This window comes from Miscanthus floridulus, chromosome 1, assembly GCF_019320115.1.
Source record: "Miscanthus floridulus cultivar M001 chromosome 1, ASM1932011v1, whole genome shotgun sequence".
NCBI lineage: Eukaryota > Viridiplantae > Streptophyta > Magnoliopsida > Poales > Poaceae > Miscanthus > Miscanthus floridulus.
This window is the reverse complement of record NC_089580.1, coordinates 161,214,807-161,238,775: the sequence shown is the minus strand read 5'-3', so window position 1 is coordinate 161,238,775 and position 23,969 is coordinate 161,214,807. Positions and strand designations below refer to the sequence as shown.

At 48.7% G+C, this 23,969-nt stretch overlaps 1 protein-coding gene and 1 pseudogene across 1 annotated transcript; one reads left to right on the top strand and one right to left on the bottom strand.

The window, feature by feature from the left end:
- The first annotated feature begins 7,022 nt into the window (after window positions 1–7,022).
- Window positions 7,023–10,798, top strand: LOC136545749 (protein ETHYLENE-INSENSITIVE 3-like 1a; annotated as a pseudogene).
- Window positions 10,799–17,816: 7,018 nt separating this feature from the next.
- On the bottom strand, window positions 17,817–20,528 carry LOC136466385 (putative disease resistance protein RGA3). The gene has a single exon (XM_066464772.1). The coding sequence runs from the start codon at window positions 20,526–20,528 to the stop codon at window positions 17,817–17,819; it is 2,712 nt and encodes a 903-aa protein (XP_066320869.1).
- Window positions 20,529–23,969: the final 3,441 nt, after the last annotated feature.

Sequence of the window (23,969 nt, the reverse complement as noted above, 5' to 3'; positions counted from 1 at the left end):
TAGGGTGGCACGTCCAAGCCCTGTGGCCTGTTCCTGTGGCGGCGTGGTCGTAGGAGTGGTCCGTCCTTGGAGTACTGGGGCGGCGTGGTTGTCTCATTAGATCCTGTGCGTCGTGGGAGCCCCGGGAATGCCTCGGAGCGGACGTGGCGGCGAACGTGCAAGCCACTATGGACAGACTATGCGTGAGGCCGAGACTTGGTCACTGCCGAGGCTTGCACTGCGGTGGGGGGGTCTCGGTAGGCACGAACCCTAAGATCGCCGAGGCCCTGGTGTACAGTGCCGAGGCCTTGTGCGGGCGGCTGATCGTGGGTACAGCATTTGGACACAGTGGCCGGTAATCCCCGTCGTACCCTGTCCCAGCCGGTATGGCGCTGATCGTGGACACAGTGTTAGGATACAGTGGCCAGTAATCCCTGCCGTGCCCTGTCCCGGCCGGTATGGCGTTGATGCGACCTCGGGTCGTGTCGGCCATTCTGTGGCGTTGAGCCACTGTCCAGCTGAGATTGCGGGAGTGGTTGAAAGTATTAATGAGACGTGACGCGCTGTCGGGGGGGGTCGACCGAGGCGGGGGGCGACGGGCTGCGGACGAGCCGGCCTCGAACGGTACGGAGAATGAGGCCTCGCACGAGACGGAGATCAGGCTCCTTGCCGAGGCCTCGTGCGAGAGGCCTCGCGCGATACGGAGAATGCACCTCCTGCCGAGGCCTTCTCCGGAGAGCCTCGGGCGAAGCGGAGTTTGCCTCAGGATGCCGAGACCTCCTGCTCGAGGCTCGAGGTGAGGAGGAGGACCCAGTGGGCTCGGTCGTGGCGGGTGAGGGGCCCACGACTTGCCTTCTAGTTTTTATTTATTAGATGGGACTCTAGCGACCCTTTTGATGTTTGCTTGGGGTACCCCGTTCTAAGGCACCCGACAATCTATTTGCTCAACTCTTGCTTAAAAGTAGAAATATGTGCTTATCTAGAATAGTTATAAATAATTAACTAATCATGACTGCTAATAAGAAATATACATAAGAATTCACTACTAGTATTGATTTCCGTAAAAAGGAAACCCAGCAAACGAAGAAGCCTATCATATCCTTTGGAGTCGAGAAATTACTCCCACTAGTCGGATAAGTCTCGCGAATATATTGTGTACTCAGAGTTTATTTACCCCTGTTGTAGGTGCAGCTGTTATGTGAAGGATTCTTCTGGTGGGCATAGACAGATCCTTGTATATTATCAATAGACGTTTATTTTAATTCCGCTGTTTAAATTCCGTACTCTGAACTTGGTACTTTAATAATGTAATTCTAAGAACTCTGATTGTATGAAATGGACTAAGTTTTGTAAACTCGTTCTCATTATTGGATCCTAGAGAAAAAAATATGGATTATTCGAGTTCTCCCTTATGGTGTGCTCAACGGAATCCGCCCGATATTGCTTGCTTTCGGGGTGTTTAGTGTCTAGTGGAAGACGAGCGCCTCCGAAGATGTATTACTTCGAACGATTCTGTCACACTTTCCACGACCGATTAGGATCCACCCGTTCGTACCAAAGCCATCTCAATCTTAAAGCTCTTCCAAATCTAGAATCCCTAGCCCACCAAGGGCTTTGGTCTTTGCTGCCTCAGGCCAAATCACCGAACAATGCCCCTCCACCGACGCTAAGTTCTCCTTTCCAAAGAAAGCCCCTCCTGATCTTACTAATTTACTTAACCGCCCGTTTCTTAATTTAGAACACTGTGAGGAAATGCACTGGAATAGAGGACAACACTCAGTTCACTATAGTTAGTCTGCCATGTGTGTCCAAGAATTTTGCCTTCCATTGATGGGTAGGTGCGCAGCGACTTTATCGATCATGGGAAGCACATCAACCCTCCGCAGCGGTCTAAGGTCCCGTTTAGTTTCACCAAATTTCCAACTTTGACACTATATAAAAAAATTCCTCGTCACATTAAATTAGCGATACATGCATGGAGTACTAAATGTTGATGAAATCAAAAACTAATTGCACAGTTTAGTTATACTTTACGATACGAACATTTTAAGTCTAATCAGTCAATGATCGGACAATTACTATCCAATAAAAACAAAACGGCGGAACTAACGTGGCCTAATATTTAGTGGTAGGCCTAAGTATTTGTATGGGAATGCTTTGACGTCACATGGGATGACACCGCGAATTTGCGGTCCGTTCGTTTAGACTTGTTTAGCTTATAAGTCATATTTTTTCAATTAATAAATATTATTTTTTTTCACATCAAATCAGTCGATAGTATTTTAGTCATGTTTTATCAGTCAAACAAGCCCAAACAAATAAGGATCGTTGCTGGCTATCGGATATACCACACAACTCCGCATTAATTTCAGCGGAGCTCATCAGCGGCAGGGGTTGCCAGCGGGCCGGACATTGATGGGTACACCTACTGTACAGCCAAAGAGATAATAGTAGGATTATGATTGAGAATAGAGAAATGCCTGAATGAGACGGTCCTGTCCTGAAGCAGCGGAAGGTGGCACAGACTGGTCACCGCCGCCTCCCCCGGCACGGCGTCATCACTCATCAGGCATTCAGGCCTCTCTCTGCCAAAACCGGGTTGACGGGCCGCTGTTTTCGTTTCCCAGAAAGAAATTTCTGGTTTCAAAGGATTGTTTTCGAGCTCATCTTCGCACGAGTACGTACTCCGTCGAGTACTGTACGTACCACCACCCAGAGTCTTGATCAAACCGATACAGAGATGCTGTGCTAGTAGCATAATCAAGTTGCTAATGAACCGCAGCTGAGGGTCAAACACCTGTCAAAATCATATCCCCTCTCGCCCTCTCGCTCCCCGCTGATATTTTTTCAGGGAAAAACCGGCACACCGGTGAGCGAGGCGTCGACGCATCGCGCACGGGTCTACTTCAGCCCAAGCGACCTAGCTAGCTACAGTAGCCGCACGTCTCTGGGAACTTTGCTGTTTTTGCCGTCGGTGTCCCGTCGTGCAAGTTGACTCTGATTTCTTTGCATTTTGTTGCCTGGTTGCTGGTTGGCTAGCTGAGCACTGGCTATGGCTAGTGATGGCACTGCTGCGGCCGCGCCTAGTTAGCTGACTGCGACAGATGTTTATGTCCCAAATGTCAACGGGTTTATTAGTGCCAGTAGTACTCCTATCCCTAAACAAAAATACGAAGAGCACGTCCAAAAATGCTGGACTTTAACTGTCGAAGCTTCTCAGTGGAAAGACATTTTTGTTCTGCGTTAATCTGAACCGAACATCTGTCGAGTCCGAACAACGCCCTTGTGTTCTTCAGACTGGGTCGTCTCTTGGAATCATTTCTTACTGCGATGGCATCAACAATTGCTCCTAGAGTCCTGTTACTCCAGCTTTTCACCGCGGCCCACAGTACCAGACTGGTGTGCCGTGCCCCGTGGGAGGTTGTCGTGGATGGGACCGGTTGCGACGACCGAGGCAGCCGCACATGCCCAGCGGCAGGGGAGCACGATGAGCACGTGCGGCGGCTCCGCGGGAGTGGAGTGGAGGCCACGGTGGGCGGCGGGTGGTCGCGGTCCCGGCCCGCGGCTCGCACCCCTTCGTTCCCCGATACGTGTACGGCCGGGATCGGTGTCCGTGGCTGCACGGCCAGCACAGTCGCCAGTCGGTGTTCCCCGCATCAGCGATTCAGCGTGGGCAAGGCTGGCACGGCCGCACGGGAGGGCCGCGGATCCATGGCTGGCTCCATGCTTTGACGAGGCCAGATGGAGAGCGCTCGTTCGCCGAGAGCCCAGCGCACATGCACGACCTTTAGTCTCTGAAATACTCCTACTTAATTAAGCTTGGCATTAGCGGGCTAAGAAATCCATTTGAGTACATTGCTCGCATGTTGCATACTAGAGTACCATGCTTTTGTCAGAGCAACATATACTAGAACACCACGTGTCCAAAGAGAACATGAAGATCACAGGTGCACAGAAGGCTAGTCACTTGGATCACAAAACCTGCGTGGACGACCTGCGATTATTAGTCTGCATTAATCAGTCAACAATAATCTGTCTCCAGCAATGCAGATGCAGGTCTGTAGTAACAAGAAGAAAAAACAGGCGACGCGGTGATGACCGGAGTCACCCGAGCAAAAGGTGCAACCGTGCAAGGTCTGCTGTTCATTACTATTACTAGCACCACCACACCATCGCTTGCAATTCGGAATCCAATGAGCTTGCAATTGGTTATTGTACGACCAATACTCTGTTGATCCCATTGAAAATGTTGTTTTTAACTTTTAGACTTATTATTTGATCGTTCGTCTTATTCAAAAAATTTGTAGAAATATTTTTTATTTTGTTATGACTTATTTTATCATTAATGATATTTTAATAATAATTTATTTATTTTGTTATTTGTAGTGAATACTTTAATAATAATTTATTTATTTTATTATTTGTATAAAAATTGAATAAGACGAACGACCGAACAAGAGGTTAAAAAGTAAAAAACGACATTTTTAATAAGAGTACGTACCGAGACTTTGGAACCCGGCAGAAACATCACAAAATCAGCTCGAATATGTATGTACTCCTACTACTAGTAGTAGGATTTTAAGAAAAAAACCCTGAGTTTCGAAAGTGACTTAACTACAGCAATCAGTGAGAATAGTAGTAGTACAACCCACCATTGACCCGTTTATACTTGGTAGTACACTAGTACTACTGTAAAAAGGAGAGTTTGATTCGTGCTCTGCTTTCGTTGTCACTGCCGGGGCTTTGTTGTTGTAAAAAAAAAAACCGGGGCTTGGCTGCTTGGGGGGTGGCCCGTGGCCGCAAAAGCTAGGCCAGGAGCCCCTAAAAAAAAAAGAGCTAGGCCAGGAGTAGCGTCCAGCGCGCGTGGTAGGTGGCCGTGCGTGTAAAGCCACACGGGGACAAGGTGCGTGGGGCCCGCGGGGCAGCACACATGGCCCCAGCCCATAAGGCACCACGTGGTCGTTCTGCAGGGGATCGCTGCGGCGACGGATTTCATGGCCGTCAAACTTTAACCCGATTTCATGAAAAGGGTCCTGCCTGTGCCTGGTTTTGATGACTCTTGACAGACCGTTTTGTCCCCAGGCCTTAATTAGATCGAAAGTTTTTTCAACTTGATAAATAGTACCATTTTCGTTTTATTTGACAAATATTGTCCAATCGTGGACCAACTAGGCTCAAAAGATTCATCTCGTGATTTTCAACTAAACTGTGTAATTAGTTATTTTTTTACCTATATTTAATACTCCATGCAAGCGTCCAAAAATTGATGTGATGAAGAGAGAGTGAAAAAACTTGGAATTTTGATGGAAACTAAACAAGGCCCCAGTCGCCCAGTGCTACACGCTTGCTGGACGCAAACAATCCTTCCAGGGACAGTGACGACGGGTCGATATTTTGCTTTACTTTTTTTTTTCCTTACAATTAATTAAAGAAACACAAAATGTAGCGTCAGTTTGGAGTTTGGGATCCTTTTCCATCTGTTCTCGTTCGATATGTATGTGGGATGGCAATGAGAGCTTTCCTTTACTGTCTCTTACGTGGAGAATAACACTGTGAACAAATCTACTAGGATTGATCCTTGTTCACACCAATTTCTCATTTGGGGCAACTCTATCTTGCCTGCAAGAGTCTCCCTTTCATGAGTTCTCCGCTATTACAATGGGAGGGTATGTCTTACAAAATTATTGTCCATGTACTGTTGTGCTCTACTGTTGGCTTTTTAAGTTATGTTCCTGAAATTAGTTTAAATGGTAAAGCATAAGAAAGTTAAATCTTAGTACTGAAATTTAGCTTATTCTGATGCTTATGGCTGAAATGCTATAAAAAATTATTCGTTTCGTTGAAAAATACTGCTAAAGTAGTGCAATAAAACAGGGTCATTCGGTTAGCAAATAAAGAAAGTGGATGTGGAAACCAAGTACTACACCCTATGCGGCATTATGCTAGACAAAAGTAAAAGCTAACACCCCTCTTCCTCTCTTTCTTTCCCTATCCTTTTTACCTGTTTGGTGTATTCTTCTCACTACTGCATTGATGACATTCATTTTTGAAAAGTTTGAAATCCATGTGTGTGTTTTTGGCGTTCTCTTTGATTCGAAGGAATGTTAAGAAAATGGTCGATGAGAGAGGAGCGCGCCCCACATCGAACCGAAGAACACGGGGGACGGAGGCACGGAGCCCATCTGCGAGGGTAAAGAGGTAGCATCCACTCTCCTTCGTTCTAGCGCTTTTGTCCTGGCTCTACTACGCGCAGCCCCGATCCTCCTCGGACCCCGGCAGCCAAACCGGGAGAGGAGGCCACCGACCGGGACCGGGCCCCGCGTGTCACAGGCAGACGCCCACCAGCCAAACTCGCCATCACGCGGGTGATTAGTGATTACGGAGCAGCGAGATCTTTTTTACCGCCGCGCAGCACCGCAGACTCGCAGTGGCGGCTCGTGAGTGGAGGGCGAGGATCATTAGTTTAGAGGGGAGATTATAAAAGCCGGGCTGTCGATGTTCGCTTAAACTTATCAGCCGATTTATCAGCTAGAATCTACAGCATTTTTCTTCTCACAACAAATCAGTTTCAGCCGATTTATCAGCAGGTTTTAATACTAGCCGAACAGGCCGTAGACTGCAGAGGCCGAGCAGCAGAGCACCACCAGCATCAGGCACCAGCACGCTCAGCCCTTGATTAGTTTTCACCCTAAAATTTACGCCATGTTATATTTGACACATGTATAGAGTATTAAATATAGACTAAAAAATAACTAATTGTATAGTTTACGACTAATTTGCGATACGAATCTTTTAAGCCTAATTAATTCATAATTTGACAACAAGTGCTACAGTACACATATGCTAATAATAGATTAATTATATTTAATAAATTCGTCTCGTGATTTATCGAAGGATTATGTAATTTATTTTTTATTAACATCTGAACACCCGTGCAATACGTAACCTCGAAACTTTACGGGGCCGGATCCTAACAAGGCCTCACTTGCCTGTGATTACTTTGCGCAAGAGGGCAGAGAGGCCTTGGCCCTGCCCCCGTTCTTATCCCCACCTCGTGCCTCCACTCCTCCCCCTCTTCCCCTTCCTCCTCCCTCCCTCCCTCCCTCTTGCCCGCTTCTCTCCGTCTCGTCTCCCAGGTCATGGCAAAGCTGGAACACGGGGGAAAAATAGCAAGTGGGAGATAAACAGGAAGAGCTAGGTGAGTTCCTCTACCTACCTGTGCCTCCTATCCTTCTCAGTTCTTGTGTGGTTGCTCCTTCTCTTCTTCGTTGATCTTCGTCTTCTCTTTCTCCCTTGATGTCTGCTTGTTCTGTTGGAGGGTGGTCGGCTGATTATCTGATGGATATGTAGAGCGATAATTTTTCGAGAGATCTTTTTTTTCCTCTAGATTTTTTCCAGGATCCTGTAGCTTCCTGCAGTGGCCAATTCCCGTTTGAGTTTTTTTTTTCTGATCTTTCCTTCCGGTGCTGATGTTTTGTCCTTCTGCGTAATAGCTGCGGCTAAATCCATGGCAGAGTTCCAAGGTTGATGCCTTGATGATGTAGCAGCTCCCATCCAAAAACCCGAGTTTCTTACATCTCTTTTAAGCTTCCGCTTGGATCTCAATACTTCTCCTAGTCAAAGGCGGAGCTCGTTCTAGGAAGTGTATAATCAGGGAAAAATTGTTTTCCCTGCATCATCTTTGGAGGTGGAAAATTTGATCAGTTTTCTTTAGGTTCGATATGTGTCTAGTCCATTTCATCCCTTGACCTTGATTCCCTTTGTCAAGCACATGGGTACATGTTCTTGTTACCAACTGTCCATTCGTGCTTGGCTGGGTGCCTGGGTAAAAACAAATAGATCCATGAAAAATGATTTACTGAAAAGCCTTCCTTCCCTGCCTTTTGACCTTTTTTTAATCTTTCCCCCTCGTGATTCAATCAGAGCTTACGTTCATACGTTTGCACATGCTTTCGTAAGAAGGGGAAAAAGATGCAACTTTACGTGCTTGTTCCAGTGAACCGGCATATGAGAAGTAGTTATTTGGTGGAAGTATTTATGGTCATACATTTTCATGCTTGAATTCCTTCTTCCACAAGTATGTTATGATGCATATTACTATTCCATGCTGTGTAATCTGTTTCTTTATGTCGAAACAATAAGGATTGTGCTATATTGGTCCCTGTTAGTCTTAGAAGTATCAATTTCAGAAGGATTATGGGGGAAGTGTCCATGTGTAGTTTGATCAGATCAAGGCCCTGTTCTGTTTCACCAAACACATGCTAGGCTGCTAACTTTGGCCTTCCCGGTTGTTGCTTCAATAGGCAAGCTTGCCTTTTGCTGCCACATGATTGTCTCCAATAGCTGTGTAGAATCTATGATGCCAAGGGCAATAAGCCCTTGCAGATCGTGTAATCACCAAATTAAGATGCCACAATAAGCTTCACTCGGCCATCTTAATTACTTTTTTTTTACTAATAACACGCAATCGTGTTGCACATGTTTACCTTTACCCTACACTTATTGTCTCTGCACTTAATTACTGACAGTAAAACACAGCAGCTGACGTGTTCATCTTCCTTGTTGCTTCCGCGCAGGTGAATACTACAAGTAGCAGTACAAGGAAGAGAGTCAATCTGCCCGTGACTGCGAGTGAACTTGTTGGGTGTGGTGTTTGTTGAGGTCACGATGATGGGAGGCGGGCTGATGATGGATCAGAGCGTGGTGTTCCCTGGCGTCCACAACTTCGTGGATCTCCTGCAGCAGAACGGCGACAAGAACCTGGGCTTCGGGTCGCTGATGCCGCAGACGTCCTCTGGCGACCAGTGCGTGATGGGGGGAGGGTGATCTTGTGGACCCGCCGCCAGAGAGCTTCCCGGACACCGGGGAGGACGACAGCGACGATGACGTCGAGGACATCGAGGAGCTGGAGCGCCGCATGTGGCGCGACCGCATGAAGCTGAAGCGGCTCAGGGAGCTGCAGCAGAGCCGCGGCAAGGATTCGCTGGCCGGTGGTGGTGGCCTGGCTGACGGCTCGTCCAAGCCAAGGCAGTCGCAGGAGCAGGCGCGGCGCAAGAAGATGTCTCGCGCACAGACGGCATCCTCAAGTACATGCTCAAGATGATGGAGGTGTGCCACGCACAGGGCTTTGTGTATGGGGATCATTCCGGAGAAGGGCAAGCCGGTGAGCGGCGCCTCCGACAACCTCCGTGCGTGGTGGAAGGAGAAGGTCCGCTTCGACCGCAACGGCCCGGCCGCCATCGCCAAGTATCATGCTGACAACGCTGTCCCTGGCGCTGAGAACGAGCTCGCCTCTGGCGTCGCCAGCCCTCATTCCTTGCAGGAGCTGCAGGACACGACGCTCGGCTCACTACTCTCAGCACTCATGCAGCACTGCGACCCCCCACAGCGGCGCTACCCGCTGGAGAAGGGTGTTCCTCCACCATGGTGGCCTACCGGCGACGAGGAGTGGTGGCCGGAACTTGGCATTCCCAAGGACCAGGTCCCACCCCCCTACAAGAAGCCTCATGACCTTAAGAAGGCCTGGAAGGTGAGCGTGCTCACCGCTGTCATCAAGCACATGTCGCCTGACATAGAGAAGATCCGTCGCCTCGTTCGCCAGTCCAAGTGTCTCCAGGACAAGATGACTGCCAAGGAGATCTCAACCTGGCTGGCGGTCGTCAAGCAGGAAGAGGAGCTGTACCTGAAGCTGCACCCCGGCGCACTCCCACCGGCATCTACTGGTGGCATCGCCAGTGCCATATCCTTCAACACTAGCTCAAGCGAGTATGATGTGGACATCATTGATGAGTGCAAGGGGGATGAGGCCGGCAACCAGAAGACAGCAGTCACTGACCCAACCGCATTCAACCTTGGTGCCGCTATCCTAAGTGAGAAGTTCCTCGTGCCGCCGCCGATGAAGGAGGAGACTGCCGACGTCGAGTTCATCCAGAAGAGGAACGCCCCCGCTGCTGCTGAGCCAGAGCTAATGCTAAACAACCGAGTGTACACCTGCAACAACGTCCAATGCCCGCACAGTGACTACAGCTTTGGATTCCTCGACCGGAATACCCGCAACAGCCACCAGTACACCTGTAAGTACAACGATCCAATCCCTCAGAGCACTGAGAACAAGCCGCCACCAGCACCCCCACAGTCACAAGCCTTCCAGCCAGTCTTCAACCAACCCAATCAGGCACTGAACAATCTGGATTTCAGCCTGCCCATGGATGGGCAGAGGTCTATCGCCGAGCTGATGAACATGTACGACAACAACTTCATGACGAACAAGAACATGAGCAGTGACAGCGTCACCATCATGGAGAGGCCTAATGCGATGCCCCAGAGGATCCAGATGGATGAGGGTTTCTTTGGACAGGGCAACGGAGTCTTCGACGATGTCAATAGCATGATTCAACAACAACAGCAGGCACCAGTGCAGCAGCAGCAGCAGCAGCAGTTCTTCATCCGCGATGACACGCCATTCGTGAACCAGATGGGCGACATCACCAGCACGTCGGAGTTCAGGTTCGGTTCTGGTTTCAACATGTCTAGCACCGTTGATTACCCTGGTGCGGCACAGAAGAACGACGGGACTAATTGGTTCTACTGAAGAATAAACTTGTAGGGCTGAAAAACGTCGTTATAAGCTTTGGATTTCTCCATGGTTCTCCTAAGTTGTCAAGTCTATAGGTCTTTGTCATATAGGTTTTGCAGTAGCTGCAAGACGGCTGGAACTTGGAACTGGTTTATACTTGTATGTCCGTCCAGCCATAAACCTCTTATGGAAACTTAATGTTATTCCTAGTTTTAATTGGTTAGTTCCAATGCTGTTCGTATATATGGCTGTTGAAATGCTTGTGCTTGTTTCTGTATGTGATGTTGTACTACCTGTTATTTGGTGTCTGAATGCACTGTTTCTTTGAGTAATTCTGCTCGAGATCTCTGCTCATTGTTGCTGAGGTGCATCCTCACTGCTGCTCTTCACAAAAACAAGATGACCTGACCGCTTCAGATATTTTGTTAAAGGTTTTGGGGCGTTCACATGTTTGACTGATGCAATTTCTCCGGGTTTTTTCCTCTGTCGGTGTCAAATTGTGAAAAAAAATCCAACCTAACGTGTTTGAAATTTCCCTATTCCTGTATCTGTCGCGCCTTGAGATTCTGTCAATACGGTAAACATGGACAGGTACTTCTGTCATATTAGGTGGAAATTCCGCCTGAATTCCACTGAGCTTGATATTGATATACACCCAAATCACACCGATCCGTTAGATAATTTTCCTCGTTTCATTGGACCAAACGAAGAACTTCCACGACAAAATATGTCCACCATCTTCTGTTGCTTGAGTTACCGTTTTGTTAAAGAGAGATTACCATTAACATCAAGATGCTTAGAAAAGGCATGCTTTGATATTCATCATCCTTGCTTTCCCCAAAGCCTGGTCAACGCGAAGTGGCAGCCCTAAGGAAAGTTAGGCCGTCCAAACCGTTCCAAGTATTTTGAATTTTGATGCTCAAGAAACTGGATGGTCCTTTCTTTGATCGCAAGAGCCCTCCTCCCTTTATTGCTTGCTTGGTGTGGTGGCACCTGTCATCATCCATAAGACCATGACCCATCTTATCCTTGCGATTGTGATGCTGGCGTGACCTGCTGTGAGCCCTCCTCACATGCTCGCTGCTGGAGCTGGATGCTGTGGGGCGGGAGCTCCCGTGCTGGCTGGATCATGGAGATGGAGAAGGGGATGGGGATGGGACGGGGGTGGGGAGGGGAGGGGATCAGGATGGGGACGGCTCGCTCGCTGGACAGCAATTGCGGGTTCTTGTTTCCGTGGCGGCGGATCCAAGCGTTTGGGCCCGCTGCCAGATTTCTGCAGATATACACTACTGTATTCAGAGAAGTCGTTCGACTGACGCGTTTAGTTCGGTAAAGTTTGCACTACAAATTTTACATAGTACACGATTCTCTACGATAGCATTTCGTTTATATTTATAAATTATTGTCCAAACATTGATTAATTAGGCTCAAAAGATTCGTCTCGCAAAGTTAAAGCAAACTGTGTAATTAGTTTTTGATTTCGTCTATATCTAGTACTCCATGCATATATCGTAAATTTAAGAACCAAACAAGGGCCCAGCTGAATTTCCTGATCATTTCGCAAAGAGCCCCAGAGCTCTGTTCATTGGGGGAAAAGAAAGAGTGAGGCGATGTTTAGTTTCAAAAACTTTTTTTAAAAAGTGCTACCATAGCCATCACATCGAATCTTACGATACGTGCATGGAGCATTAAATGTAGACGAAAAAAACTAATTGCACAGTTTGGTTGGAAATCGCGAGACGAACGTTTTGAACCTAATTAGTCCATGATTGAATACTAATTGCCAAATAAAAACGAAAATGCTACAGTAGCCAAAATATCAAACTTCACCCAACTAAACAAGGCAAGAGTTGAGTCTGATCTAAGCTAAAGTGACTACAAGTAACGAGGCCACCAAATCTGGGCCCTGTCGGCTCCAAATCCTTCTTGAGATCTACCTAATCCGCTCCTAAAGAAAACGCTTAGATTTCTATCTATTAAGCTAAAAATGTGCAGCATAATTTAATTTAATTGTTAAACGAGACAGGTGGCTGATGTGACTTGGAATGGTCAAATTGCCCCTTTGATATTCGCTAGCCACCCAACCGGCCAATTATACTACTTTTGTTAACCTAAAACAATGGTTATAGTGCTCCAACTCTACATCCTACTTCTTCTTTTATGTGTTTTATTACTTTTTGGTCCATTGCTGAGCTTATCAATGATGGTGATGGGTCATAGGTGCGGATCAAGCAGAGGAATAAACCAGCACTGCTCTTTAACTAACCAATATTCTGAGGCAAACTAAGCCGCTTAAAACACATGCTTAGGCGCTTGATTCTTTATTGTAGTACGACTTCTTTTTTCCTTCCAGCTTCATGGACCAGGCAAACGAAAGAGCAGGTCTCCATGCCGTAGCTTAGATTAAAATAGATGAGGCCCCAATGATTTGTTTGGACTCAACGCTCAACTGGCACTAACAAACTGGCCAAATGGGCGGGGTTCAAAAGAAGCAGAGAATCGGTTCATCGAAAACGTGTGTGTGGGATGCCATATCGGTCCATGGACTGACTGCCGGAGGACGGTCTCCGCTTCACCGATTGGGTCATGGACACGCCTAACAAAGCGCACGAGGCACGATCAACTGAACCCAGCCATGCTTTCCCGGTCGATCTCGACGTGCGTGATGATGGCACGGCGGGCCTGGCAGCTGCCCAGATGCCACGCTGGACGATGGGGGGGGAGCTCGCTGGTGAGTGGCGACTGGTGAAGTGCAAGCGAGCGAGCCCGTCGTCACTGGCCACACCGTTGTTTTCCCGGCTAGGTGCGGCGTACGATGGCGAGGTCACGGGGCTGGGGCTGTTGAGCCGGGCCGGGCGTACAGTGCCGACCACGGGGACAGCGAGAGGATGGGAGGTGGCCATGAGATGGTGATAGTAGAATTTGTCGTCGTGGGGGATGTTTGGTTCGAATCCGTGCCGGTTTAGTACAGGAAGCTGGAAGCGTTTCCATGGGGACCAAGAAGTGGGATGGTGGCGTGGCTGGGTTGGCCTGAAAGCAACAGATGGATGCGATGGTAGGAGGTGGGAGAGTGGGGCTGGCAGCGCCGCGGCTGCTGCGTCCGCCGTGCGACGAGTGACCGACGCGACTTCAGCGTCCGCACCGCTGCGTCCAGCCTGGTTCGATTCGACGGTGGTTCCGGACTTGGCCTCGGCGCGATCTGTTTCTGGTAAAAAGGACCTGGAGATAGATCGACGGAGATTGCCTCGTCACTCGTCAGTTGGTTCCTGTACACGCGGATGTGTCACGCCACGCGACATGGGCCTCCTCGGGGATCCGCGAGGCAGGGAGGACCGGAGGAGTCGCGGCCTCGGTCTGACCCAACCCAATGCGCACACGCGTTGGCGGCCTCCCTCCCCCTGCAACTTGCGAGATGAACTTTGCCTTGGGAACTGTAGCCGCGTAGCGTGCGTGCGAGCGCCGTCGCTGACGAACGGGGCGAGATGCCGCCGGGCGATCCGAGATTTCATCAGTGGGGACGGCTGATCCCGCTCTCGCCGAGGCCCCGGCGGATAGCGAGGCCGACGCCGACGCGGGCGTGCTGTTCACGGCGACTGACGGATCCATCAAGCTGGCCTTCTTGGCAGGGCATATTCCGCGGCGATGCGCGAGCAACGTCAGGATTCCCCTGGCCCTGGCCTGGCGTCACGAGCTCGGGGTTCGGCAGATGGCCACCAAGGCCTCGTTTAGTTGGCGAAATTTTTGGCGAAATGGTACTATAGTACTTTTGTTGTTATTTGGCAATTAGTGTCCCATCATAGTCTAATTAGGCTTAAAAGATTCGTCTCGTGAATTTCATCTAAACTATGTAATTAGTTTTATTTTTTATTTATATTTAATGTTTCATGCATGCGTCTAAATATTCGATGTGACGAGAAATCTTGAAAATTTTTGCAAAATGAAGTGCAACTAAACGGGCACCAGTCGCCGATCCTACTCTACGTAGTACAAGCCTTGCTTCGACGGCAGCTCGCGCTGCGGGTTCCTCCTATTGTGGTAGTACAATCCTATTCCCAATCCACTTGGACCACGATTTTGCCCAGTGGCTCCGCACGGCAGTGCATTTCCAGCCCAGCTTTCGCTTCGCTCTCGCTTTCAGTTTCAGTGGATCTTTTTTATCCTTGTTCGTTTAGGATGTGTGCCGTTTCCGCGAGGCATTGGAGCCGTCCTCTGCCTGCAAGTGGCTGGCAGCGGCCCCTGTAGTCCTGTAGCCGCTACTACATGGTTTCTCGTCCACCAGGTAGTACTAGTAGGAGAACTCGCTTTCAGTGGCGCAGCGCAGGGAAGGGGACAAGGCATCGCCGTGCAAAGCTGACAGTTTCCTGCGCCACATCTGCGACTTGCAGCTCCACGGCATGTGTCATAACTGATGGCTCATGTGCCTCTTCTCACAAGGAAACGAACAAACACGGGCGTAAATGGAGCCTGCGCCGAACCTGCGTGCGTTATTGTTGTTTTCCGTGCGAGTTGCTGTCGACCCCGCGGCCCGCCTCACAGTGTTGGGCTCTTTCGCCCAAGTGGGCTAGTACGTAACCGGACAGCATTCGGCCTGCACACTACTTGCGCGACCTTTGAGGTCGCCTGCATTCTTTGCGCGTGTTTAGTTGCGCGAAGTTGAGATCTTAGCTACTGTAGCACTTTCGTTTTTATTTAGTAATTAGTGTTCAATCATGGACTAATTAGGCTTAAAACGTTCATCTCGTAATTTTCAACCAAACTGTGCAATTAGTTTTTTTCGTCCACATTTAATGCTACATGCACGTCTCGTAAGATTCGATGTGATAGATACTGTAGCATTTTTTTGGGAATTTGGATGGCAACTAAACGTGCGCTTTGTTCGAAAAAAAGGGGCCTTCTGTGTTTCTCTCTTCTGCTTTCTGTTCCTCGGGATTCGGAGGTGTTTTCGGTCTTTGTGAGGCTGGTTTGTACGGAAATGCTTCTGGCAAAAACGGGTGCGCAGAGATTGCAAAGGACAACATCAGGCTGTAGGAATTGTTTACATAGGCTAACGTGCCTGTAATGTTTTAGCAAGATGAGAACAAGACTACTCCGCCCTGGCCGCAAAATGGTTTAGTGTAATAGTGTCTTTCTGATTCTTACTGCTTTTCATTTCTCGTCAGTTTGACCTTATGTGTTGCAAGCCGTGGCTTGCGTTCTGTAATTCTTGCTACCCTCTTAATTAAAAACGGGCTCAGTTGAGCGCGGTTGCGAGAAAAAAAATAAGCTGCTCCGCCCAAACGGAAGCTTCCGTTTTTCTTTACGAGTTCAGAAAGAAGTTGCTCTGCCTTGGCCTGGCTGCTTGGAGATCCTTGCATTTCGTTCGAACCAGATATCCCACGTGAATTTGTCTAAAAAAAAAGAATACCCCACGTGAATAGACTGAATAAGGAGTTCCGGACTTGCCCAGGAATCAGATCACGGAGGTTGGAATGGATGGATCCACGAAGAGCAGTGAAGAACATGCTAGATTGATCATTGTCGGTTGGCCCAACGGTCAATTAGGCCTTCCGGAGGACGTCCAGCCGTTCTGCTCATTGATAGACTTGTAGGACCTCTAGGTGCAGATCAGTGGAGAAATTCTTAACTTAGATAAGCAGACTTGGTAATATACTTTGTCGAGTGCAGTCGCAGCCGTGGCGCCCTTCGCCAACAAGGTGGCCGTGACGTGTCGGTATAGGCGAAGCCGTGTAGACGTCCGCTAGGTCGTCGACGGTAGCAGCAGCGTAGGCGCAGACCAGTGGCGACGGTGAAGACGGTGTGGACTTTCCGTCGCTTACAGCGCGCCCTTCTAGATCAGACTAGGGCTAGGAACCTCGGTGGGACGCTAGCGGCTACGATGAACCTCGTATCTTGCACCCCGGCCCCTACCTTCCTCTTTATAGCGCTATGCGACGGGGGCCCATCAGCCAGGAGAACGGCTGGGCGCCCCGATCAGGGCGTGGATCAAGGGCCCAATTGACCGTTGGGCCAACTGGTGAAGATCAATGTAACATTCTCTCCCTTGATCTCACCTTATGACTTAAACTTAACTTACTTTTATTTTTTTTTCCATTCCATCGCAGATCAGTACATAGAGCGTGCCTCATCGTCAAGGTCAGTTGCCATTAGATTAAACAGCTACAAAACAGATTCTCAACTAGGCCCTTAGTATCCAGAAATCATAGAGCCTGTTCGTTTGGCTGGGCTTGTTCGTTGCTGGATCGTGAAGAAGTACTGTTGGCTGGTTTGTGTAAGAGAAAAATACTGTTCCGGCTGAAAATTTACGATCGTTTATGAGGGAATAATCCCAGCCGAACAGGCTGATAGTCTTTCCCGTCAATCCATGTCGACTGTGTGTTCTCTGAACGCACGACTGTGTGTTCTCTGAACGCACTGGGTGGTTAGTCTTTGGTAAGCGGATCCGCAAGTACTTGCTTGGTACTTATATGCTCAATGTTTTCAAAATGATTCTGAATTTTCTCCTTTACAACATATAACTTAATGTCAATGTGTTTAACAATACACTAGACCTGTTGTCTTAGGAGTTAACTACTTTAAATGGTTATTGCCGTTGACTATCATTGTTAAATCCGGGTACATATTCCCTTAACCACTTTTGCCTGTTCCTGAGGTCTCATGACAAGCTATATTATGATATGCATCATTGATGACACCACAACTGTTTCATTTGATCTTTTTCACAATAATACTCTAACTACGAGTGTTAGCAACTACTGTAGAAGATTTCACTATACATCTCGCCAAAACTTAACAGAACATAGTCATGTATAGAATTCAAACAACTCAACGATTTGAATTGTTGTTCAGGGTTTGACATATTCAGACCCCCACCCCAAAGTAAACCTAGACTGCAAAGTGCAAACAGCAGAACTCATCATACAAGCGCCCATTGAGCGTGCATATAAATCTAGGCATCTAGCAAAACTTCAACGCGTTGTCAGGCACATCATATATCATATACTTAATGAGCGAATCATGCAAGTAAGGCTCCACATATTTGATCAAGGAAATAAATCTCAATTGGGAGTACAAATGTTATTCCAATAGCCAATCAAATGTTCAGATATACCTCACACATCAACAGATCAGAAGGCACAACAGTTGATGTTAAATCAGGAACCTAGCTCAGCTGGTAAAAGAACTGACACCACGATTCAGACAGACGCATCAAAGAGCCTAGGAGAAAATTGCCATAAATATCCAACTTTATAACTCCACTGCATCAATTACTCAATTGAATCCTTACATCAGGAATTTGCTGCACTCTCTCAGCGCCTTCTTCCAGGCACCATCTCTCTAATGCATCGCATCCACTTACAACCAATCGGGAGATGTTTCTTGGCAATATGACCACTGCACTTATTCTCAGATTTGGAGCGCCATCGGTTTCCAGACAATGAAGGGATTCTAGGTTGCACAGGCCTCTGGGAAGAACTGCAAGATCAGCACATTGACGTATCCTTAAAGTCCTGAGAGATTGCATCATCTGCACGGAAAATTGAGTGAGCCTGGGGCAAGAAATTATCTCCAGGGATTCCAGAGCCGAGAGGTTCTCGAAGCAAGAAGGAAATTGTCTTCCAGGGTAATTTTCGATGCGCAGATGCTTAAGGCTGGTATGTGGACAGAGTGCCTCAATGATCGTCTCACTGTTCTCCATGCCCTGCTGCTGCTCGTCCTTGCAAGTGTCCTCACTCCATTTCAGCATCAATTCGCGCAAGTACTCCTTCCCACGCAAATTGCCCTCCATGACACCATCATTGGTGGCAGCTTCCAAATTAAGAATACAAAGCTCTCCGCGGATCTTCAAATTCTTCAACTCATTAATGTTGCACTTGCCTCCATCCCTGGAGACCACAACAAATCTGGAAAGAGTTTGAAGTGACTGTAAACGGTCAATGCCACTTGGCATTGATCTAAAAGTAGTAACTCTATCCCAATCAATATGTAAACTAAGGTGCCGCAAGTTAACTAATCGGCTCAAGCCTGCAGGCAAATCCATGAGCCAATAGCAGTCCCTGAGGTCAAGTGTCTGCAAATTGAATAGGTTGCTGACTGTTTCTGGAAGAGTCTTTATCAGAGTATTCCGAAGATTGAGGTATCTGAGGTGTATACAGAACCCAACAGAATCTGGCAGGAGGTCTAGCTCAGTGTAACTCAGGTCTAGTGCACGCAGACAAGTTAACTTCGAGAAAAGTGCCGATGGTACCTGATTCAAGGGTAGTTTCATTGTGGGGCATAATTTCAAGAGCCTCGAATTTTCATAGTGATAAATCTTGTCAAATGCAAGAGGCTCATCTTTCGGGCACAATATGGTTGTATAGCGGATCCACTCAGGATGGTCAGCTACAGGTGAATTCTCAGTGCTGAGAGTTAGAGATTCATGTTTAGAAACAAGTTGTGCTAGCTCAAGCATCAAACTTGGCACTCTAAACTTTTGATTAGGGAAGTTGTGGGAAGTTTCAAAGAATGACCTCCATAGGAGCTCATCAAAACATCTTCCTGCTTCCATCTCAACCCTTTTCCTTCCATTACTCTTAACAAGACCGTCAGCTATCCAGAGTCTAACCAGCTCATCCTTCTCAAACTCAACACCATGAGGAAGTATTGAACAGAAGGCAAAACATTGTTTGAGATGATACGACAAGTGCTGATAACTTATCTGCAAACTTGGTAATATATTGTTTATGTTCTTGTCATCTTCAAGAATCTGCATTTCACCTAGTATGCTTTCCCACTGTTCTTTGTCTCCATGAGTGTCGGACAATAGCACCCCAAGAGATTTAGCAGCTAATGGGGAGCCTTGGCAGTTGGCAGCAATCCTCCGCCCAATGGATTCCAGACCATGCTGATCTCTGCTGCTCCACCCTAAGAACGCATAGAGTTTGAGGATTTGCCAGCATTCTTCATCTTCCAAGCGCTCTAAATGGATGTTTAGAATGGGGGAACTCATCCTAGACACCCTTTCGTGTTGAGTAGTGATCAGAACCTTGCTTCCGTCCGCTCCACCAGTCAATGAGGGCCTCAGAAATTCCCAGAACTGAAAACCCTCTGCCCATAGGTTATCAATCACCAGCAAGAAGTGCTTTTTATGTAGGTGGTCGTGCAGCTGCTGCTGCAATATGTCCAAGCTTAGAAGTTCACATTTTTGACTGGTCACAGCTTCAATGATCGTTTTGGTGGCCTTCCTCACATCACACCTATCTGGTAACCAAACCCAGATCTTGTCAGTGAAGAAGTTTTGTACCTCAGGATCTTTGTAAACCGACTGTGCCAGTGCTGTCTTCCCAATGCCTGCCGTTCCCCAGATGGAAATCACCCCCATTTCTGCACTGTCAGAAACCAGAGCACGGACAATCTGCTCCATCTCTTCGTTGCGGCCAATGGGCCTCTCGTCACGATGCGCGGCAGATTCAAGGAACCGCGGGCGCTGCATCGGCTGAGCCGCCGTCCTCCTCCCGTCTCCAGCTTGCAACCTGTACCTTTTCCTGCCCCTGTTGATCTCGTCGAGGCGTTCGTTGATCTTGGCGATCTTCTCATCCAGCTCCCACCGCTGCCGCGGGCCGAGCTCGACGCTGGGCCAGAGCCGCTTCCGCTTCCGCGACTGCTCGGCCGCCGCTAGCCTGGACACGGCCGTGCTGGTGCTCAGCCTGTCAAGCAGGGCGTCGACGTCGAAGGCGGCGGCCCTGAGCTCCCGGAGCCAGAGCCTGACGGAGTCGTGGTCGACGAAGCGGCGCTGCTCGGCGTCCTCGAGCACGGCGTGGATGCGTTCCTTGGTGCGCCGCAGCTTGTCGGCCTCCTCCTCGACCTTCCACAGGCGGGCGCCCCGGGAGCAGAGAGCGTCGATTACCGCGCCGCCGATTTTATCCGAGTGACCGAGCGCCGTGAAGATGCTCTTCAGCGGTCGGTCCCCCAGCATGTTACTCAGCCGATCCATGGACGACGAGGTGCCGTGAGCCAAGAAGGGGGAGTTGACTTGTTTTGGGAACGGGGCGGAACAAAGCAGAGATCCTGAGCTGTGAAGAGATCCGGCGAATGGAGAGCTCGCTTCTTGTAGAGTGGCCGCGAGTTTTTTGCTCGGGATTGGATGGAAAGTTCACTGGCCGCTTCCAGGAAGGATCCTGGCAATGGCGACGATGGGTAGGAGGTGGGGAAAGGAGGAGTAGCAGCCAGCTGCTCTCGGGCAAATGAACGAACGCCTCGCGGCCGGAGTGGGGTGAGGTCGGGCGAGAACCTTACCAGAAGTAAGGGGGTGTTTGAAGCAATTGGTGTTAGGTTGCTCATTGAATGTTTAGATATATGTATAAAGTATTAAATATAGATTAATTATAAAATTAATTATATAGTTTGTGATTAATTTATGAGATGAATCTTTTGAGCCTAATTAGTCCATGATTTGACAACGGTTTGCTACAGTAAACATATGCTAATGACGGCTTAATTAGGCTTAAAAAATTCGTCAAGAGAAGTACAGACGAATTATATAATTTGTTTTTTTATTAGTATCCGAACACCCCATACAACATCCTTCCGACACCTCTCTTAAATTTTAGTAACCCGATCTAAACATCCATTACACACGGTCGGTCAACGTCGACTTGGGCTCATTATTTGTTTTTCATATTTTATTTACCTACTAGCAATTGCTATAAAAAATTTCATATTATGTACACAGGACCTTCTTGCTGGTACCATTGCCAATAACACTGCAATGCCAATGTTTGTAAATGAAGTGCATGGGCAATCTTCAACCATGGCTACTCCGTTTATCCAAGGCGGACAAGCTAATGCCACAATGCCGTTGTTTGCAAGTGATATGCATGGGCCATCTTCGAACATTTCAGTCCCTTTATTCCAAGGTGGACTTACTGGTCTTCTGATTGGAGTTGAACAAGATGCCACATTGTCCAAATCTGCTAGAAAGTTACACTTCAATGAAAAATAGTCATTTTGGGTCACTGAATTGTACGTATCATTTTCGGCGTGTTCGCTGGTTGGTTTCTGAGCTGATTTGGACTGGTTGGTGCTGGTTTGTTGTAAGAGAAAAACATTGTTGGCTGGTTGAATAAGCCTGGCTGAAACCAAGAAACGAACAGGGCGTTTACTTCCGGTTTGAATTAATAGCACTCTGTAAGACTTAGCTGCATTCTATTTGAATGCAGTTTATTTTATTTTGGCATACAAACATTCAGTCATCAACGCTTTGGTCTTGTCAATGCAAATGTTTGAATTTCTACACTAAGTGCAACATCTAGATGATGTGTTTGAGAAGATCCTCTCTGTTCGATTTCAAATATAGTAATACTTACTGATACAAGGTCATTGCAGACAATGAGCTGCTTATCCTTTTCTGCTAAGAAAAAAAGAGCTTATCCATTTCAGGCTGTGGCATACAAACATTCAGTCATCAACGCTTTGTAGTTTTCAACACAGATGTACACTCTGTTCGCTTTGCATTTCATATAACATGCTTGCATTCAGGAGAACCATATATATCTTTCAAATACGAAAGCACATTGTACACATTACAATTGGGCCGGAGTTTACCACTACAATCACCACAAGCTCTCAGGTTGCAAAGAAAAGTTACAGTCATGAAACTACATTCCTATACAACCATATGCATAAGATTTTCATAAAATTCCAGCTCCAACCCCTGTCAGTTTTGACTGGGCAGAGGACACCCCTGCACTTGATCACCGCAAACATGTATGTCCATAGTTTCAGTTGGTGTTTCAACAAATTGAGCCATATAGGTGAGATGCACCATTCTTCACATAAGATAGCTTCCTGACTCCCTAGAAACAAAATGAAAAGTTCAGGCTGCTGCATCAAACACCAGCACGGTGATTAAAACATTGGCAAAATGAATGTGACTTGGGACAACAAAATCGAAGCCTTTACATGTCAAACACCAATAATGGACATCATCAGCATGTTCGTAACGTTCATCAGCACCATGGTCCATTCCGATGGCTGCGGATCTGCGGCAACTTCATGGACGACCTGACTTGCCTCATGTGGCTGGACGCCCGGGGTGCCGGCTTGTCGCAGAGTTCGCATGGGCCGGGGCCTGGAACCAAGGTAGGCGTAGCCAACGACGGCGATGATCGGGAGAGGCAGTGGCGGCGCTAGGGGATGGGGGAAGCGGATGCGGATGAAAGAACACAGAGACGACGCGATGGGGATGAGCCTGGGCTGGTGTGAGTCGAGCCCGAGCCGCACGGCCTCATCGCCTGGGAGCCGAGCCGATACGCTGGGCCGCTGGGGAAACAAACACCGTCGAAGCCGTTCCTCACCTGGCCGCGTGATCGCTTTTTGGGACGCGTGGTTTTCATCGGAGTGAGGTCTGCACCGAGCGTGAGTGGTGCAGCCAGACTGCACACAATTTTTTTTCCGTGGCACACCGCACACCTCATCCAAAAACTGTGTCCGAATTCGCACCGGAACTCATGAATAACCGTTGACCCGTGATAGGAAATCAGAAGACCTAGAGACGCAAGCTCTGTTTGTGCGCTTGCACGGACCTACACAGCCATCGCCCTCGCCCTCGCCCTCGCCCTCGCCCATCGCTCATCAGATCAGGTATCCACAAGCAGCCTATTCCTATTCCGAAACATAGTACACCTGATTGGGTGATTCGGGATCGGCAACAGTTTCCGAGTCGAACCAGGGAACCATCAATTTTCCCGCCACGCCTAGTATATACATGATGCCATCGATCTCGTCCGCTTCCTCGATCCGTCATCCGCGCACTCGATCCGTTCAAGCAAGATGGATCGTCGTCTTCCCGGCGGCGTCCCGGCGGTTCGTCTCGCCAGCCGCTTGCAGGTCGCCACCTTCTTCGCCACAGACTCGACGACATCGTCGTCGAACCGCAGCGGTCGACAACAAGCAGGTTCACGACGACACCAACCCCCCGCACTGGCGGCGGACGTGAGGATCGTCATCCGGAGGCACTTCCCCGTCGTCAGCCCAGGCGGCGGCACCCGCATCGCTGTGAAAGTGGCCGAGGACATCGCCCTCCGCAGGCGGCCCTCGCGCAGGCTGCGCGGGGCCGAGAGCGTGGAGAGAGCTCTGGCGGAGGAGGTGCTCCCGCTGGTCGCGCACCCGTTCGACCGCGGCGCCGTGGTCGCGTCCCGGCAGCAGATATGCGCGCACGTGGCCGCGGCCTGCGCCGACCCGCGCATCGCCCGGGGCGGCGCCCGTGTCCTTGTTCTGATCGATACCTTCGCGTGCCCCGTGGTGTTCCGCCGCCTTCCGCTGCCTCCCAAGCCGATGAAGGCTGTTGTTGCCTGTGCGCCGAAGAACTTCGTCGTCACGAGTGTCAAACCTTGCATGGAAGAACTAGAGAGCGCTGCGCCTGTACCGGAAAAGA

What these genes read in the sequence shown, in the direction of transcription:
- LOC136466385 (XM_066464772.1), bottom strand. Translation starts at nt 20,528, where the DNA reads ATGGATCGGCTGAGTAACATGCTGGGGGACCGACCGCTGAAGAGCATC.